Here is a 19,823-nt window from a genome sequence, read left to right on the forward strand (position 1 = left end):
GTGGTGGTGGTGACAGGGGGCGGGGCGCGAGACCACAGCAGCGGCAGCGACCAAGTGCGCACGCGCCAGTTCGGGTCTTCGAGCCGAGGAGCGCCAGGAGCGAACCAGCTGGGAGCGCGTGCGCACACGCTTTCTTGAGGGTGGCGGAACTCTCCCCTCACCGGGCTAAGGCCCTTCAGTGATCAGACTGGCACCCCTCACCCCAAGTAACCCCCTAACGGGCCACCAAGCAGTACCCCAAACTGCCCTCTATTAGCTGCCACCACACCTCTAAACTCCCCTCTAAACTCCCAACTACTCTCCGTGCTCCAAATGCACCCCAAACCACCCTTCTTCATAAATTATATCCCCAAACTATTGTTCATTGATCCCAAGCGGTACCCCCAATCCACCCTCCATGGACACCCAAGGTGTAGAAACAAACTACCCGCCACTACTCCCTAATTATTCCCCCTAACCATTTGCAGTCAGCCCTGAAACCATTAACCTCCAAAGAGCACTTTCAAATCACCATCTACCCCCAATATGCATCCCAAACATCCTCCATTGACCCCCAAACCACTCTTCATGCACCCTTCTAGCCATACTCTATTGACCCGCAAATGGTTCTCCAAGAGCCCTCAACACCACCCCAAACATTCTCAGCTACCTTCAGTGTGGCCCCACCTGCCCACCAAATCAATTCCAACAGTCACCTGTTCCACCTGCAAACTGTGCTCCATAAACCCTCCACCAAACCTTCCCCTGACCAACCCCATCCCCCACCTTCCAACAGCCGCTATCACTATCCCATATACTCCCAACTACTAAACATTATCCTACAACTGCACTTCAAACTACCCTCCAACACTCTCTTCACCTTCAAACCATACTCCACTCATCCAAAATCCACCTCCAAAGCACTCTCCAACAGTCCTTAACTATACTTCCAAATAACCACTAACCTTCTTTCTGTAGTGACCCAATTGGACCCCAAAATCATACTTTAATGACCTAAATATATTACAAAGCAATGTACAAATCTTTTCTTAATTATCAACGTAATAATCTAATGATCTTTTCTTAAAACAACTTAAATGAGGTATAATTTACATACCTTAAAAGTCATCCACTTTAAGTATGCAATTCAATTTTTATAGTAAACTTACCAAAGTGTTTAACAATCACCATAATCGGGTTTTAGAGCATTTTCATTGTCCCAAAAAGATCCTTCATGCAATCAATCCCCATTCTCATTCCCAGTCTCGGGCAACTGCTAATCTACTTTCTATCTCTATAGATTTACTTTTTCCAGACATTTCATATAAATGCAATATGTGGATTTTTGGTTTGGCTTCTTTCATTTAGCATAATGTTTCTGAGGTTCATTTAGCATAATGTTTCTGAGGTAGCATGTATCAATAGTTGGTTCCTTTTATTGCTGAATAATATTCCATCCAATAATCTTTAACTGCTCCCCAAATCACACACTAATAGCTTCCTAACTACAATTCATGATAGTCTTCCGACATCCAGACCTCAAAAAGGCCCCCAAACTGCATCTCAGACTGTACCCATCAGCCCTCAACTATGTCCCCAAACCATGCTATTGATCTCAAACTTCGTCACTAAACTACCCCCTCAAAGCCTCATCTTCACTCCCAAACCTCCTTCCAACAGCTCCCACTTTACCCTCAAACTGCTCTCTAACTCCCAAGAATATTCCCAAAGTGCCCTTTCAATGATACCCAACTTCAACCCCAAACTACTCTCCAACAATTACGAACCTCACCTCTAAAATTCCCCTTCCAAGAGTCCCCAACTCTGCATCTTAATACCCCCTAAACTACCTTCCCTTGGTCCCACAGCTGCAAACTATAGCTCCAAACCACTCTTTAATGACCACTATACCCAACCTTGTCTTAAAATACATGCAACTACATCCACAAAATATCTTCAAAATTTTCCCAACCATACCACCCTCCAAGAACTCCCAACTATACCCTAACTGATCTATAATAGCCTTAATACTATCTATAAACATCCTCTATTTATCTTCCCAGTCTCCTAACTATACCTCCAAACCGCTCTCCTTCCAGTGACCACCGAACCATACCTCGGTCTTTCCTTTGATGGCTTCAACTGTACCCAAACACTTTCCAATGGCCCCTAATTATACCCTTAAACTTCCCTCAATAAACCCCAAACATACCCCTAAGTCCCTCTAGCAATCCCCACAGCTACCCTCAAGTCATCTGTGTTAGCTTCCTGTGGCTACTGTAATGAATTACCACAAATTTGATGGCTTAAGACATAAAAAAAATTGTATTCTTTCACAGTTCTGGGGGCCAGAAGACCAAAATCAAGGTGCCAGCAGAGCCACACTCCCTCTGGCTCTAGGGGAGAATCTGTTTGTTACTGTTTTCTCTTTTGGTGGTTGTTAGCATTCCTTAGCTTATGGCTGCATCACTACAGCCTCTGTTTCCATGGTCGCATTGCCGTCTTCTTTTCTGTCTGTCAAATCTGCCTCTGGCTTTCTCTTTTAAAGACATATGTGATTACAATTAGGATTCCCTGGATCATCCAAGATAATTTCCCCATCTCAAAATCCTTCCCTTAATCATATCTGCAAACCGCAAAGTCATTTTTCTTTTTCTTTTTCTTCTCCTTTTCCTTTTTCTCTCCTTCTCCTTCTTCTTGCCATCTAAGATACATATATTTACAGGTTCCAGGAATTAGGATGTGCATATTTTTGGCGGGATCATTCAGCCTACAACGGTACACTCTTTGGCTCCCAAAGATACGCATCCATCCCGTGCACATAACCCATGTACCTTGTCCCAAAAGTTTCAACCCATTACAGCATCAACTCAAGTTCAAAAATCTCACTTTAATATTATCAGCTCAAAAGTTCCAAATCTCATCATCTAAATAATCTAAATCAGGTATGAGTGAGGTTCTGGGTATGATCTACACTGAGGTAAACTTTCTCTCCATCTCTGGACCTGTGAAACTAGAAAACAAGTTATCCGTTCCCAAAATACAATGGTGGGACAGACATAGAATAAGGGAGAAAATGGAAGGAAAAAAGATGTCATTTGTCCCAAGTAATTTTGAAATCTAGCAGGGCATCAGGTTTCAATGCCTGGGAATAATCCACTGTGGCTTGAGGCTCCTCCTCTGGGTCCACAGTTCTGCTCCGAGTCATTCTTCCTTTCTCTTGAAGGGTCGTACGTGTTTGCAACTGAGTAGTTTCAGCCAGTATTCTTCCAGTAGAATTTTGGAAGTCCAACATCCTTTCTTCATTTCATCCTGTCTCTGTTTCTTTTAAGCCAATCAGATAGTATTTCTGGCAGTATAACATTCTCAAAAACTTTGTAGGTCTCCCATGGAAATCACGGGAATTCATACCAATTAGACAAGAGAATCCTCCACAAATCTTTCATGGATAATTTCATTTCTATTCCCGACTTTTGCTGAGATGGTTGAGAAGGTCCATGAGTCACACACCTAATCTCTTTAGTACTAGCAAGAAGTGATCCAACCACACTGTTGGCTTTCTCTCCAGAGCATATTTTCCTGACAGCAAATCTCCTAAAATTTGTGTCTTTTGCCATCTGGACAGCCTGAGAATTTTTCAAATCATCAAATCCTGGATCCATTTTGCTTAACAGTTCTTCTCTCAGTTTATCTTTCCTTTGACATCTTACAATAAGCAGCAAGAAGAAACAAGGCAGTACCTTCAACACTTCCCTTGGAAGTCTCCTCAGCTATATATCTAAGTCCATCACTTACAGGCTCTGCTTTCCACACAATAGTAGGACATAATTCAGCTAAGTTTTCTGCCTCTCTATAATAAGGATCTTCTTTGCTACAGTTTCCAATAACATGTTTCTTATTTCCTTCTGAGCCCTCACCAGCAACACCTTTAACATTCATATTTCTATCAACATTCTATTTCTGATAATACATATATATTCTAAGACAGTGTAGTATTTCTCTACTCTGCTCCTCCCTTCCTTCTGAGACTTTACCAGCAGTGCTTTCAAAATTCATATTTATACCAACAGTCTGTTCAAGGCAATCTGGGCTTTTTCTGTCATGTGACTCAAAATTCTTTCAGCCTCTACCCATTATCCAATTCCAAAGCTACTTCAACATTTTTAGGTATTTGTTACAACATGTTATGAACTGAATTGTGACCCCCCCCCCCGCAAAAAAGAATCCTTATGCTGAATCTAACCCCCAATATGACTGTATTTGGAAATAGGGCCTTTAAGGAGGTGATTAAGCTTAAATAAGGTCATAAGGGTGGGGCCCTAATCCAGGAGAACTGGTGTCCTTATAAGAAAAGAGACACTAGGAGTGCATGCGCACAAAGGAAAGGCCATGTGAGGACCCAGCAAGAGCAGCTATTTGCAAGTCAGGAAGACAACCTTCATCAGAAATCAACTCAGATGGCTTCTTGATCTTGGACTTCTAGCCTCTAAAACTTGAGAAAATAAACTTCTGTTATTTAATACACCCAGTCTGTGGTATTCTGTTATGGAAGCCTGAGCAAACTAAGACACAGAAGCATCTCACATCCAGTTATCAAAATCCGTATTGGTTTCCTGTGGCTGCTGTAACTAATTGCCACAAATTTGGTAGCTTAAAATATAAGAAATCTAATTGTTTCTTGGCCTTTTGGCTAAGATCAAGTGAAATATAAGGAATCTATTCTATCTCAATTCTAGAGGCCAAAAATCCCAAATCAGTTTCACTGGGCCAAAATCAAGGTGTCAGTAGGGCCATACTCTTCCTGGAGACTCTTGGGGAGAATCCGTTTATCGTCTCTTCCAGCTTCTGGTGGCTGCTTGCATTCTTTGGCTTATGACCACATCACTACAATCTCTGTCTCTATGATCAAATTGCCTTCTCCTCTTTTGTCTGTGATATCTGCCTCTGCCTTCCTTTTGTAAGTAACTTGTGATTATACTTAGGGTCCATTCAGATAATCCAGGATAATCTCCCCTATCTCAAAATCCTTAATTTAATCACATCTGCAATCTTTTTTAATTTTTTGCATATAAGGTAAGAGTTATAGGAATTTGGACATGGACATCTTTTGAGGGACCATTAGTCAGCCTACCACACAACCCTATGACAGTTAACTATTCCTTAAACTGCCTTACAGAATACAAAACTGTCTCTAAACACTCACTATCTTCCCATAGTCCCTCCAACTGCACCCCAAACCATCTTCCAATCCCCAACTCTATTTCCAATTTACCCTCCAATAGCTCCTGTCTGTACTCTTAAATTGTCCTCTAGCAGCCCCATTCCTCCTGAAGACCTTCACATGATCATTTAGTTGTATGCAAACTGTACTGTAGTAGACTCTAAACTCACCCAAAGCTACGCTCAATCACCATTCGCATCCATCCCTAAACATCACCAACTTAACCATCTAACTGCCCTCTTTCCTCCCTTCATATCTCCCATTCACCTCACCTTGAAGTTATCTCTCAATGAAACCTCAGCTGCATAAGGAGGGAGGGAGGGAGGGAGGGAGGGAGAGAGAGAGAGAGAAAGGGAACAGTGTTGAAAAAGTTGTGAAATTGTGAGCAAGAGATTAAGAGAGAGAAACTGAGAGAGAAGAGGGATAGCTTTATTGTGCAGGGGATGTGATGGGGAAGCATTTATGGAGATATTTGGGATGTGTGTATGAAGCTGGTATTTGTAGGATTGGGGTGACTGATAATTAACCTGTGGATCTAATGCTATAATTTTTTTTCTTTCACTCTGTCACAAGTCTTTTAACTTTGTAGCATCTTTTATCAGATTATCATTTATTATTTTGATGTGGTGCAACTGGAGAGATGGTAAAGCATAGTGGTATAGTGCCTGGGCTCGAATTCCAGGTTTTATAAACTGGGGTGATCTAGGGCAAGTGACAACCTTGCTGTACCTTGGTTTCCAGATCTATAGGTTGGGATAATAAATGGAACCCTCCTCAGAAGTCTGTTGTGAGGATTAAGGCAGATAAAGTGCCAAGAACGACCAATAAATGTTGCTTATTTTTACTTTTCTGTGTATTGCTTTTTGTTTCTTGTTTAAGAAGGCCTTCTCTTTTGCCAAAGTCTTAAACGTATTCTCCAAAAATATTTTGTTCTGATATTTGTTATGATTTTTAAAAATATTTTGTTCTGATATTTGTTTGGGTCTTAAGCCAATTTGGAAATATTTTTTTCTGAATTATGTAAATTAGGAATCTAATCCCTCCCTCGAAACGATAGTTATTTCTCCTCAAACCATTTTAGTAAATAGTCCATCTCTCTCCCAGTGATTTGAAATATAATTTTTATCGTTTAGATTTTTAGATTCTTTTATTTCTGTATCATTTATCTAGTTTTCTATTCCTACTCCCATATCACAATGTTTTAATTATTAGAGCTTTGTCATATATTTTGAATCTAACAAGACAATGCCTTCATTTTTCTTCTTCTTTTATAAAATTAGGTATTCTTACATATTTAAGTCACCATAGGAATTTTAACATCAGGTCTACAAATTCCATTTTGGAATTTTTATTGGTAATGTATTGAGTTTTCAAAGACTAATCTGCATAAGAATTTTCATCTTTATTATGTGGATAATGGTTGTGCGTGTGAACATGTGAGGATGTGCATGTTTACCAAACCAACTTGGGAAATAAAGGTGCCAATACAGGGAGGTGCAAGACAAATAGGAGCTCAGTGAAGTTCCCAGGGGTCAACTGATGGGCAGGGTCTTAGGATGTAAGGAAGAAGAGAAGATTGTAGGTCCGGGTGTTTCGTTAGCTGACTGTGCACCCAAAGGTATGGGTGGGATCCCCTTGCTGTGTGCAAGCCGGCTTGCATATATCTGGCATACAGAAGAACTCAATAAATGTTAGTTGAATCAGTGCACAAATGAATAAATCAATTTATTTTTGGAGAGCTTATTGTATGCCAAACAACCTACTAGTACTTTTCATAAATTATCTCTAATCCTTATAACAATCTCGCCAGACAGGTACTATAACCCCCATTTAACAGGTCAGGAAAGCTGAAGCTCAAAGAGGGGAAGTCCCTTGCCCATTTCCAAACTCTGGTCTTTATGATTCCAGAAGTCATTCACTGAAAGGACTAGATCTAATTTCTTTCCTTCCACTAATTCATCCATCTGTCAAGGATTTATTAAGCACCTACTGTGTAGCACAACGACCTAGTACAATGGCCTATCTAGAAGACACAGAGTCTAGAAGACGGAGCGCTCTGAAGAAGACCAGCTGAGCGACTGGACTGTGGGCACCGAAAGGGCGGGGTTTATGGTGCGCACCTCCAAGGAATGTAGCTGCCGAGGCCTCCTAGCTGTGGCTTTGGGTAGATTGAGGAGCGTGGTCTACAAAGCAGATATTACGAAAATTGGCCAAGAGGGGGCGCGGTTCCGCAGCTAGAAGCGTAGCTTGAAGATTCTCTGAGCGCCGACTGGCCATCGGTACGCAGGCGCAGAGGACCCAAGGAGGGGCTTAATATTTTGCAGGGGGTGGAATAATTTAAGAGGAGGAGAGGCTTAACAAATTACCTCTCGCTGATTTGTCTCTGCCTCTGAGGGCATGGCCTAGGCTCCCCCTTCTTGGAAAGAGAGCTGGCCAATATAGTTTTCCCTTCTCGTCGGAGGCGTAGCTTAGGGCGGGCCCTCGAACCAGCCTTCGACTGTTGGCCGCCTCACTCAGAAGGCGGAGCTCGGCAAGCCGTCCATCCTCGGTGCGGTCACTTCCTGTGGAGTTTCCCTAGCCCAGGGAGGAGGGGGAAGAGGACGAGGAGTAGGAGGGCGGTCGTCCGGGGTTAGGTTTGGGGGGTGTTGGTCTGTTCAGGGCGGGGGATGACTCACAGCCCATCCCATCTCTTCGACGCCTCCCGCCCGCGCAGAGCTCACTCCATGGCTTAGCGGGGGAGGCAGTGGTAAGCAGGGGCGGGGACTCTTATTTTGTTAGGGGGACCGGGCCGAAGCCCGACCGGCCTGGCAGGGCTCGCCCGGGGCCGGGCGTCATGTCTCATGCAGCCGAGCCATCTCGGGACGGCGTAGAGGCCAGCGCAGAGGGCCCTCGAGCCGTGTTCGTGGTGTTGGAGGAACGGAGGCCGGCCGACTCGGCCCAACTGCTCAGGTGCGGGGCCGCCTGGGGCCGGTAGTGCTGACTGGGGTTCCCGATAGCCTGATCTGGGGGCAGCTGGGGCCCTGGACTGGGATTGGAGGCCCTCGGCCTAGGCTTGGAGGACGTCAGAGTGCCCGTCTTGGGGGGACACCTAAGGAATCCGGCGGTGGCCTGCCTGGACTGAGGCTTAAAGGAGTCGTGGAAGTGCATTAAAGAAGGCCTGGTTCAGATTTGGGGGCGGGGGCTTGACTGGGTTTAGAGGGACATATTCTGTTGTATCCAGAAACTGGTTTAGGATAGCTGAACTTGGGGAACTGAGACTCTGATTAGAGGCTGATTTGGGGTCCTTGAAGAGTCACGCATCAAGGGGATGAATTTGAGGGACACCCTGTAGGCGAGGCACTGATTTTAAGGGACTTTTTCTCTCAGTGTCAAGGAAGGGGCCCTAGGGGACAGAGATGCCGTCTTGGGAGCTTGGTGATTCCCAATGGCTGGTTGCTGGAGGCTGTGTTTGGGGATAATATGAATCTTTTGAGATTTGGGGACATCTCAGATATGCTGCGTGGGACCAGCCTTGAGAGCGTGAGTGAACAAGAGAAGCAACATTCATCAAGACTTGACCAGAATAATCCCTTCACCTCTGCCCACCCACTCAGCTGGGTCAGATCCCAGGGATAGTGGAAAAGCCCTTTTCCTACACCCTCGTAGGGGCTTGAATGGGAGACAGGCAGACAGAAGTGATGGAGATGGTGCTACCTGTTAGCTCAGAGAAGGCCTTAGACCTTATTCGGGAACTCAGAGAAGGGTCTCATTCCTGCAGCCACCTGCCCTAACCTCTCAGCAGGCCAAGCCCTGCTTACCCCATACACACACATGTTCTTTTTTACCTCACCCTCCCAGTCTGTCTCTCAGACCCTGGAAATAATCTTGAATTTGTCTCTAGAGCTGGAATGAGCACTAATTGCACCATCCCTGCCTGAGTGGGTCCTGTTTGGCTTCTTATCCTCACTTCCATCAGCGACCTTGGAAGCCTCAGTCCCCTTCTCTAAAATTTCTGTGCAATGGGTGTGCGAGATGGTAGGAGGCTTTGCCTTTTTGCCTGAGATTTGTGCTGAGCTCAGTGGCTCCTCGAGCTTCCTCTTCTCGACTTCCTGGGTGGTTTTAGGGCCCTGTCCGAGGGTAAGGAAAGGAAGGAAGACAGATCCTGGTGGAGGGGAGAGAATTTTTCTCAAGTGAAGTCACCCACAATCTCTCAGGATTCTAAATCTTTGACTAAATTCACGGATGCACATCCATTCCTGTGCATGTTGATTTTCCTTACACACTAGGATCTTGCACCCAGCATGGAGGGCTGAGCAGGATCCTTTCCATATATCGATTAACCATCTTCTAATGCCTTTATAACAACCTAGATAATCACAGTGGTGGGAATAGATGAAAGGGAAGGGTATACACAGTTTCTTTTGTGAATCAGTAGGTGCTGGTACTGGAGGTTTGTGTGTGCATTTAGATCTATCTAAAAAGCAGAGATTGCTGGACAGGCTCATCCAGCCAAGAAAAGAAAGCTCTCATAAAGAGGATCTTCCACCCAGATTCTCCCTCTTATCAATCCAGATTGTTGAGCCGAGGGGAGCGTTTGGTTATTTTCATTTTGTATTCGGATCTGTGTTGGTATCCCAGGAACTCTGGCTGGAGTGGAGGAGGGGGGAACTCATTTACAAAGTGATGGATCTTTCTGTAAAGTGAATCCTCGACCCCGGTTCTCTTTGTGATGCATTCAGTTTGTGTTACAATGGGCTTTTATGCTGAGGGATGCCCCTACCGTGCTGCATGTGTGTGGACAAACTGTGGGCTCACATTCAGCTGCCAGGAAAACAGTAGGGGGTGAGGGGCTGGGATAACTCTATGCAAAGTCAGGAAACCTGCAAAGTGAATCGTCATTCCTAAGTTCATTTCCATTTTCCTCAAACCCAGGTTGTGGTTACACGTGAGTGTTAGAGCAGGGAGTTGAGATTCAGGCACTCTTGTTATTTTGAATCTTAAGGGACTAGGGGTAACACAGCAAAAGAGAATGGGGAGGGGAGAGAGGTGTGAGGAGGGGAGAAAACGGGAATTCATGGTGGTGGTACCCAGCAGAGTGGCCAAATGTTAGAGATATACTGTTTCCCTCCGTATCTCTGCACCCCCTGCCCCATCTCTCTCTTTCTTGGGCGGGGAGTGAGGTCTCCATACAAAAACTGACCACCACCCCTACCTCCCCCACACCCTCAGCCTAAACTCTTTGCTTCCGGAATCCGGGATTGTTGCTGACATCGAATTAGAAAACGTCCTTGATCCTGACAGCTTCTACGAGCTCAAAAGCCAGCCCTTATCACTACGCTCAAGGTATGTCTGCTCTATCTGACTCCTTTCTCAATTTTTCAGGCCCTTCTATCCATTCTTAGTGGGCAGAGGCCCTCAATGCTAGCCCAGCCTATTCTCTCCAGCAGCCTGTATTATCCAGATAGTAAAATGAGGGGCCAGAAAAAGGAAAAGCAGGAAAAGGTGTCCAGGTAAAGCAGGTAGCAGGCCAAGCAAGGATGCTGGTATCTTGGACTAGACCTCCCCTGCCTAACCCACCTGCATACCCATTCATTCACAAATATGGCATACTGACTGCCTAGAGTGCCCAGGGATCCGGCTTGGCCAGCTCAAGTTTAGCTACTGGGAGGAGTCATACCCACAGCCTCTGCTCACCCCCTCCCCCATGCAACAAACTCTCCCCACCCCCACCCCCCAGTCCTTGAGGAACCCCTGCTGATCTCTCTTTTTCCCCAAGCTGGGAAGTCTAAATGTGCTGAGTCATGGGCCTGGGCTCTAAGAGAGGGGAGGGGACCTGGAAGAGGGGCAGGAAGAGAGGATTGTGAAATTTCTGAGATTTTCAAGACTGACTAGCTCTTGGAACTAGAGGCCCAGGCAGGGGAGGAAGAAGGGCCTGCGATTGCCCCTGTAGCCTGATGCCCACCCCCAGGAGCTCAGGGAGCATCTGCAGCTCCAATTGAGCTTATGAGCCCTCTGTATTCACATCTACTGCCACAGCCTCAATTCTATCTTCTGCTCTCCTTTAAATGGGATAAAGCCCCTCTCCCAGAGCCAAGAGGTAGCATCTGCTCAATATATGAACAAGCCTAAATCCATGCTTCACCATAAGGACTGAGGGGCTAAAATTCCCCCACCAGACTGACCCCTAAGGGCTGCTACCAGGCTTGGTTCCTGTGATTACTCTATCACACTTTGACTCCTTAGATTTGGATTGAGACTTTTAGCTTACCTGTGGCCCCGTATTTCCCATTCCACAGCCTCCCAATATCACTGCAGGCCACACCAGCCACCCCAGCTACCCTGTCTGCATCATCTTCTGCAGGGGGCTCCCGGACCCCTGCCATGTCATCATCATCTTCATCACGGGTCTTGCTGCGGCAGCAGCTAATGCGGGCCCAGGCCCAGGAGCAGGAGAGGCGTGAGCGTCGGGAACAGGCTGCAGCCTCTCCCTTCCCCAGTCCTGCACCTGCCTCTCCTGCCATCTCTGTGGTTGGTGTCTCTGCTGGGGGCCACACATTGGGCCGTCCTCCCCCTGCTCAGGTGCCCAGGGAGGTGCTCAAGGTAAGGTCCAAAAGTCCTAGGAGAGGGGTCCTGGTGACTGGGAATTGGTTCAGGTGGCTTTTAGGTGAGGTCCTGGGGCTCTAAGAAAGGTCACAGTACTGTTAAAGTAGGTTGTGCTAGTGTCCCGTTGTGTTTATAGTTTCTGAGGTGTTCCCATGGAGTTGTAAGGGGTTCTTGGGGGATCATAGGATGTCTTGGTGGACCATGGAGGGTAAGGAGTGCCCCGAGTGGACCCTGGGGTCTGGAGTAGCTTTAGAAAAGCCTATGTATGTGTGATGTATTAGGAATTCTTTGGCCGTTGGAGTGTGTAGTTCCTAGGTCTGTTAGGTGATGTCAGAGATGAGGGGGAAGTCTTGAGGACTGTGACAGAGGGCTCTAGAAACAGGTATTCTCTCAGCCGTAGGTGGGTCCTGGGGGATACTTAACCAGTATTTGCCAGGGCGGGGTGGGGGAGAAGGTTTCTCAGATTCTGGGCCCAGTTTGCTGGCCTGAGCCTAGGAATAGATAAATTCTGAAGGTGGGGCTGAGACTCAGAATCACCTCTCTGAGCCCTCTTCTTCCCGTCTTTCCTCCCTCTTACCCCACAGGTGCAGACACATCTGGAGAACCCAACACGCTACCACCTGCAGCAGGCGCGCCGGCAGCAGGTGAAACAGTACCTGTCCACCACACTTGGACCCAAGCTGGCTTCCCAGGCCCTCAATCCACCACCAGGGGCTGCTAGTGCTCAGCCGCTCCCTGCCCCCGAGGCCGCCCATGCTACTGGCCCCACAGGCAGTGCCCCCAACAGCCCCATGGCACTACTCACCATTGGATCCAGCTCAGAGAAGGAGGTACGTGGCTGCAGACAACCCTCCTCTTCCTGTTCCCTCCAGCTTCTTCTAACCCTCTTCCATACTTGTTCCCCCAGATTGATGATGTGATTGATGAGATCATCAGCCTGGAGTCCAGTTACAATGATGAGATGCTCAGCTATCTGCCTGGAGGCACTGCGGGGCTACAGCTCCCCAGCACGGTGAGGCTCTGAGACAATTAGCACATCCCTCTATCATTGAGACTACACTTGGGCTGGCTGTGTGTATAAGGGACCCTCGCCTTGGATTATATTAAGATAGAGAGGGAGGCCGTATGATGAGAATGGGGCATAGCAGTGCCCTAGGTCCTTGTGTTGGATTGCATGGAGGTGTGGACCTTGTAGTTTTTGATACATACAGGGTGGGGACTTCATGGAGATATTAGGGCATACCAAGGCACTTAAGCTTCACTGTGGAAGGGACCAAGAGGTGGGACTCTTGTAGCATTTCTAATTTACCAAGAGATTGGAACACACCAAAAGTCTTAAAACTTAGTATGGTTGAACCTTGAAATGATTACAGAGTACCATGTCTCTTACAGTGAACTGTGCCAAGAGGCTGGGGTCTTGTGGAGAGTGGATGAAACTTTCTAGAGCAAGGGATGTACCAATAAATTGTAACATTCTGCTTCTGGAATATTCCAATAGTCCCATAACTTGCTTTAGGATGCACCAAGTGGCTGTAGCTTTGCTTCTTTCCAGTTTATCAAGAGGATAGAAGCATACATAAAAATGGTACTGGTTTATTAGAACTTTTTCTTGATTTGGACACAGCTAGAGATTGGGACCTTATAATAAATGTATCCAGCAGATTGGTGGGGGTTTTAAGAGATGAAATCATATCAAGGAATTGGGACTAATTACTTATGGATTAGTATGTTGCCCTGGAGTATATCCAGGAGAGTGTAAAGGAGAGAAAACAGTCTAGGCAGACATAAAAGCAGTGCTAGTTGTGTAGTTGGACAAGAAATTCTGGGAGATCAGAAGGTGCAAGAAGATACTAGAGTCAGGAACCTGGTATGTGGCAGCTGGAGACCATGTAAGTAAGGTGTTGCGATGCAGTCACCGCAAAAGACTAGAGATCCAGCTGGAACTCTCCAGAGGTCAGATTTGGGAAGGAACGTTGCCATGACAATTTCCCAAGGTCTGAGAAGATTTGGTTGGAGTGTTCCAAGAATGCTGAATTGGAATGTCATGCTGAGGGTAAGAGGAACACAATAGACTGAAATGTTGCATAGGAACTGACGAAGACCCGAGAAGGGTAGTTTTGCAGCATTTTTTAGCCAGCCCCAGGCTTCAGAGGTCACTGAGGGATTTTAGAGGTTATGGGGGCAATGAATAGGCCAGGAAGGCTCCAGTCCCATGGCAAAGCAAGGTAGATCCCCTTGATCCTGTCCTCCTTTATTGGGTTACCATGTGAAATTCCCTCGAAGGAGAAGGAAGGGTGCCTGTACTGAGGCAATCCTTGCATTAGGGGGCCTGTCTTTGGAGTTGTGTGGAGGGGTCAAGAGCCTTGTTCCAAGATGGGACCAAGCCGGGGGTCTGCACCCAACCATCATTCCTCTTCCCTGTCTGCCCCCAGCTGCCCGTGTCAGGGAATCTGCTTGATGTGTACAATAGTCAGGGCGTGGCCACGCCTGCCATCACTGTCAGCAACTCTTGCCCAGCTGAGCTGCCCAACATCAAACGGGAGATCTCTGGTAAGGGCCAGGGTTAGTCTCATGTCTACCAGGTCTGGGGGTGGGCCTGGTTCTGGGGTGAGAGGTTCGCGCAGACAGAAATGGGAACTCTTTGCCCTCTTTTTCCACATGACCCATTGGTCCCGCTTTCACCGCACTGTCTCTCATCTTGGTTTTAGCAAATGGCCTGTCACCATGGCTTCTTGAAAAATAGTAAAAAGAGTGGCATTTTTGAAAAAGTCACTTTCCCAGCCTGTGCCCGCCAAAGCCTGCCCTAGCAGCAATTCTGCCCTCCAGTTTCCCAGAGGCCCTGACCACTCCCACTCTCTTCCAGAGACAGAGGCCAAGGCCCTTTTGAAGGAACGGCAGAAGAAAGACAATCACAACCTAAGTGAGTAAGAGTGTGTGCCTTTGCCAGCATGTTGTTCAGTCCTGCCTTGCTCTATACCCTAACCTGCCTTGGAGGGGCCCCTCCCTGCAACAGCTGCCCAACACCCCAGTTTCTCTTCCCTCCTTGGCCTATTGACAACTCTTGCCCGCTCTTTCTCTCCCCTGCCTCCAAAGTTGAACGTCGCAGGCGATTCAACATTAATGACAGGATCAAGGAGCTGGGCACTCTCATCCCCAAGTCCAGTGACCCGTGAGTGTGGGCCGGGAAGCCCCAGGCTGGCAGAAGGTGGAGCAGGGTCCCCACTCCCCTAAAGTCATTCCTGGGGGAGGGGACAACCTGGGTAGGAACCACCCAGCAGTTCTGCTCTTCTGGCCCCTTTCCACTCAGCTTTCCTCACCCTAAGCAAGGTCACAGCCCCTTGCTGTGTCCCCACCTAAAATTTTAGATTGGTGACATTATGGTCCATGTGCCTCATCTAGTCCATGCAGGACTTAGGTACTTAGTTTTCTGTCTATTTCATGCTTGCATTATTTATTCAAGAAACATATTGAGCTTCTGCTTTGTGCCAGGTATCGTGCTTAGGCCCTGAGGTGACCAGAGGGAACAAAACAGACAAAAACCCCTGACCTTATGGAACTTATTTTAGTGGGGGCAGACGGACAGCCCCCATGTGATTATGATGAGTGTTGTGGAGAAGAATAAAGAATGGGAAGAAGATGAGGAAATGCTGGGGTGGGTTACAATTTGGGGTGAGGAGGGTAGAGATAGAACAGGTCCCAACAGACAAAAACATTTGAATAAACAGCCTAAGGAGGGGAGGCAGGAGCTGTATGGGTATCTGGGGGAAGAGTGTTCATGGTGGAGGGCATAGCTGGTCTTGGAGGCCCTGAGGTAGGAATGGTTTTTCATGTCCTGGGAGCATTGGGAAGCCAATGTGGATGTAGTGAGACGAATCAGGATCAGAGGTGAAAGGAGCACTAAGGGGTCAGGTCATAGTGGGCTTCCTGGCTTCAGGGATAGGAGTTGGGACACTGGTGGAAGGTTCCAGGCAGGGTGTGAGCATTTCATACCCTTGATTACCCCCACACTCAAGTTCTACGCATGGGGTAAGGTACTCCATCGACTTGGTGCTCACACACACACACACCCTGCCCTGGCTCCCAAGAGACTCCATATGCAGAACTCCCTTCTTTCCTTCCCCTTGGGCCCCACAGGGAGATGCGCTGGAACAAGGGCACTATCCTGAAAGCCTCTGTAGATTACATCCGCAAGTTGCAGAAGGAGCAGCAACGCTCCAAGGACCTGGAGAGCCGGCAGCGGTCCCTGGAGCAAGCCAACCGCAGCCTGCAGCTCCGAATACAGGTCTGGCAGGGGTAAGGGTGGGGGGCTTCCTGCAGACAGAGGCAAGGGAAGAATAGGCCAGGATTTCCCTTCCTGGCATACTTGGGGGATCCTGGGGCTTCTCGACTCCCATGATGATGACGATGGCAATAAGTAGTAATCATAACATTAACAAGAATAATAAATATTGGCTAGTGTGCATTGCATTTATCTTGTGCCATGCACTGTGACAAGAGCCTTATTTCCATTTACTAAGTTAATCGTCACAATCCTATGAGACAGGGACCATTATTACACCTATTTTGCCGATTGGGACTTAGGCTCAGAAACATTAAGTAACTTGCCTAAAGTTATGCAACTGGTGAGTGGCAGAGGCTAAATTCAAACCCAGACCACTTGTCCTTTTAACTGTTACACTCTTCTGCCTCTGAGGGGCTCTGAACTCCATCTTACCCCATACCTATCCCCTACTTTTTGCAGGAGCTTGAACTGCAGGCCCAGATCCATGGTCTGCCTGTCCCTCCCACCCCAGGGCTGCTTTCCCTGGCCACAACTTCGGCCTCTGACAGCCTCAAGCCAGAGCAGCTGGACGTTGAGGAGGAGGGCAGGCCAGGCACAGCAACATTTCATGCAGGAGAGGGACCTGCTCAGGGCGCTCCCCATCAGCAGCCCCCAGTGCCACCCTCGGATGCCCTTCTGGACCTGCACTTTCCCAGCGACCACCTGGGGGATCTGGGGGACCCCTTCCACCTGGGGCTAACGGACATTCTGATGGAGGAGGAGGAGGGAGTGGTGGGAGGACTGTCAGGGGGCACCCTGTCCCCACTGCGGGCTGCCTCTGACCCCCTGCTCTCTTCTGTGTCCCCCGCTGTCTCTAAGGCCAGCAGCCGCCGCAGCAGCTTCAGCATGGAGGAAGAGTCCTGATCAGGCCTCACCCCTCCCCTGGGATTTCCCCACTCAGGAAAGGAGGATAAGTCAGGATGAGGCCCTGCCTTTTCCCTCACTCTCCCATGAGGTTGTCCTGCCTAGGTCTTCTGGGGAAAGAGATGAGATGAGGCCCCAACCCTACCAGTCAAGGAGAAGGAGTCAGGTGACACCCCACCCTTCCCTACAGGCCCAGCCAGCTGCAAGAAGATCAGGGTCTTGTCTCCAGGAGATCACAGCCTCACCCTTGCCCCATGGTACCTGCCCTTGCCCAGGTGAGGGAAGGAAACAGGATGAGATCCATCCCTGTCCCCTGATGACTATCGTTGCCATGTCTCCTGGGATAAGGAGGTGTCAGGATACTTCTCCATCCCCTATCTTAGAATGGTCAGTCTAGTCCATCCTGGCAAGGAAGAGGAATCGGAATTATGGGATTCCCACCTTGGGGTTTGAAGCCCTGCCCCTTCCCCATGACCCATTCCCTGGCCTGCCCAGGCCAGGAACGTAAGTGAGGATGAGAGCCAGACCCTTCACCTGGAAATTCAGTCTTCCAGCAATAAAAGGAGCCAGGCCCCGCCCCTCCCTTCTAGGAATAGCCCAGTAGGGGTATTTCAGGCATGAAGGAGTCTGTAAGATCAGGCCACCATGTGGCGATCACAGCCCTTATTCCTTAGCAACATCCCATCCAAGCATTCCACTACAGGGAGGAGTGTTACTTAAGCTCCCTGCCTTAACCTGAGACCAAGGTGACAACCTAGGAGGGCTCTGAGCTGACCTTGCCCTTAGAGGTGGGGGCAGATCTTGAAATATTGTGGATTGACATTACAGACCTAGATCAGGAGTGAGAGACCCCTACCTTTGGGGAGAGTCCTGACTCCTTCCTTGAAGGGCAGTTTGGGGAGGCGATGGGGAGTAGGGGTTACTGAGTCCAGGTACCGGCACCCCATTCCTTTTTTTTTTAACATGTAGAAGAACACGATGAAGGAAGGGACCCTTCTGGGGATTTCCCCAGCCCAGGAAAAAGTGGAAACTTTTCCCACCAAGGCAGAGGCTTGGAGGAAGGATTACAAAAGCATGTATCCTTCTTTTGTTTATCCGATTTTTTACTGACCCCTTACTCAGAAGCTAGGTCACCCACAGCCACTGACTTCTACCCAGCTCTCCATTTGGAGGAATCTTCCTCATTTCAGAGTTATCAACAGACGCTCCTCACCCATCCCCACCCCTCTTACCACATACATACACCCAAGGCTGTCAACTCGATTGTTGGGCCCAAGTCCCAAGGAGAGTGTACTGAGGGGTCTGTAGGTTTGTGATTAAAATAATAAATGCTAGGCGTGTTTGATGCGCTTTTAACTTTGGCAAAGAGTCTCCTGTCCTTTTGACTATGCAATGAGCATGGCTCATGCAGGCCAAGAGGAAGGAAGGTTCTTGGAAGAAACAGATGTAAGAGATGGATAAAAGAATTTAGCTAGAAATAGGGGCTGGAGGAAAACAACCAAAAGCAACCGGTCCTTAACTACCTGCCAGGCACTCTCCTAATAATTGCAAGTATTTTACCTAATTTATCATTCTAAGGAATATTCATCAAGAATATGCTGATTTTTATTCCCAGTTTATGTTTGAAGAAACCCAGGAATAGAATTTAACTATATGAAGATAAACAACTGGTAAATGGATGAAGAGCTAAATGGTAAAGTTAGGTGAGTGAGGGCTCTGGTTTGAAAAGTCACTGAGGGCAAAGGGGTCAAAGATTTTCTTGCAAGTTCTCTTTTGAAACTGATAAGAAAGTGTGTGAATGTATCTGCTGGCAGACATTAGAGGCATTCCAGAAGAAAGGGCAAAGACAGAAACCATAAAGATCAGGAACAGGTAAGCAACTTCCTTTCAGAACAGATATTGACATTTTGGAGGAATTTTATAGAGGTGAACAGACACAGGTATCTTGAAAGCTGGGGAAAAAATATTCCTAGAATTCCTCAACCAGATTCTTGACTCCCAGGACAGGCATCAGGCCCGGTCCTGTGTCTGCCCCAGCAGAGTGAGCACCACACTTGCTACTTCTTTCTAGCCTATCATCACACTGTGACACCCCCTAAGGCCTGGTTGTTGAATCTACCCCCAGACTTGTGGCTCCCTGATACCTTTATTTTTTCTCCTCAAATTTGCTATATCCTCTTTATAAAGATAACATGTAATACCCAGAAGTGTTTTTCAAGTTTGTATTTTGAAATAATATTAGATTTACAGAAGAATTGCAAAGACATTAGGAGTTTCCATCCCCTCACCTAGTTCCCCCTAATATTACCATGCTATAACCATGGCACATTTATCAATGCAAAGGAAATAATATTGGCACAGTAGTAGGAACTCAACTTAAGACTTATCTTGGATTTCACTGGTTTTTCCGTGAATATCTTTTCTGTTCTAGGATCCAAATAAGGATACCATATTTGTGATCTCTTTCTGTATAACAAATTACCACAATCTTAGTGACTAAAAAAAAAAAAAATGCATTCATTATCTCCCAGTTTTTGTGGGTCAGGAACCCAAGCTGGCTTAGCTGGGTCCTCTGCTCTAGTGGCTCTCACCAGGGTGCAATCGAAGATGTTTTGTGGGATTGAAGACCCATCTGAAAGGAATCAGCTCTGAACTCCCACTTTGGGGGGGACAAGATTCAGTTCTCTGCAGTCTGTTGAACTGTGGGCCTCAGTTCCTTGTTGGCTGTCAGCCTGAGGTACCCTCAGTCATTGACACATATGCCTTTCCTTCTATGAGGCAGCTCATGGTAGTTTGCTTCATCAAAGCCAGCGAGTGAGAGCTAGCAAAATGGAAATGAGAATCTCTTGTAATCTA

General features: G+C 47.3%; 1 protein-coding gene across 2 annotated transcripts; it reads left to right on the forward strand.

Annotated features, from left to right (window-relative positions):
- Window positions 1–7,763: 7,763 nt before the first annotated feature.
- On the forward strand, window positions 7,764–19,171 carry TFE3 (transcription factor binding to IGHM enhancer 3). Of its 2 annotated transcripts, none has more exons than XM_006922738.3 (10): window positions 7,764–8,149; window positions 10,409–10,522; window positions 11,476–11,779; window positions 12,367–12,612; window positions 12,690–12,794; window positions 14,215–14,332; window positions 14,646–14,702; window positions 14,876–14,951; window positions 15,917–16,064; window positions 16,524–19,171. In XM_006922738.3, exons 1-10 carry the CDS (start codon window positions 8,034–8,036, stop codon window positions 16,965–16,967), a joined length of 1,728 nt encoding a protein of 575 aa, XP_006922800.1. In that variant the 5' UTR covers window positions 7,764–8,033; the 3' UTR covers window positions 16,968–19,171. The 2 variants fall into 2 exon arrangements, with proteins under 2 accessions (XP_006922800.1, XP_015453262.1); XM_015597776.2 differs by having other exon boundaries at window positions 11,541–11,779.
- Window positions 19,172–19,823: the final 652 nt, after the last annotated feature.

Source organism: Pteropus alecto, unplaced genomic scaffold (assembly GCF_000325575.1).
Source record: "Pteropus alecto unplaced genomic scaffold, ASM32557v1 scaffold669, whole genome shotgun sequence".
In the NCBI taxonomy this organism is placed as follows: Eukaryota; Metazoa; Chordata; class Mammalia; order Chiroptera; family Pteropodidae; genus Pteropus; species Pteropus alecto.

Excerpts from the sequence above, each read along its gene's own strand:
- TFE3 (XM_006922738.3), top strand. The coding sequence starts at position 8,034 with ATGTCTCATGCAGCCGAGCCATCTCGGGACGGCGTAGAGGCCAGCGCA. Across the intron at positions 10,523-11,475 it reads CCCTTATCACTACGCTCAAG|CCTCCCAATATCACTGCAGG; the intron begins GTATGTCTGCTC and ends CCCATTCCACAG. Across the intron at positions 14,952-15,916 it reads ATCCCCAAGTCCAGTGACCC|GGAGATGCGCTGGAACAAGG; the intron begins GTGAGTGTGGGC and ends TGGGCCCCACAG.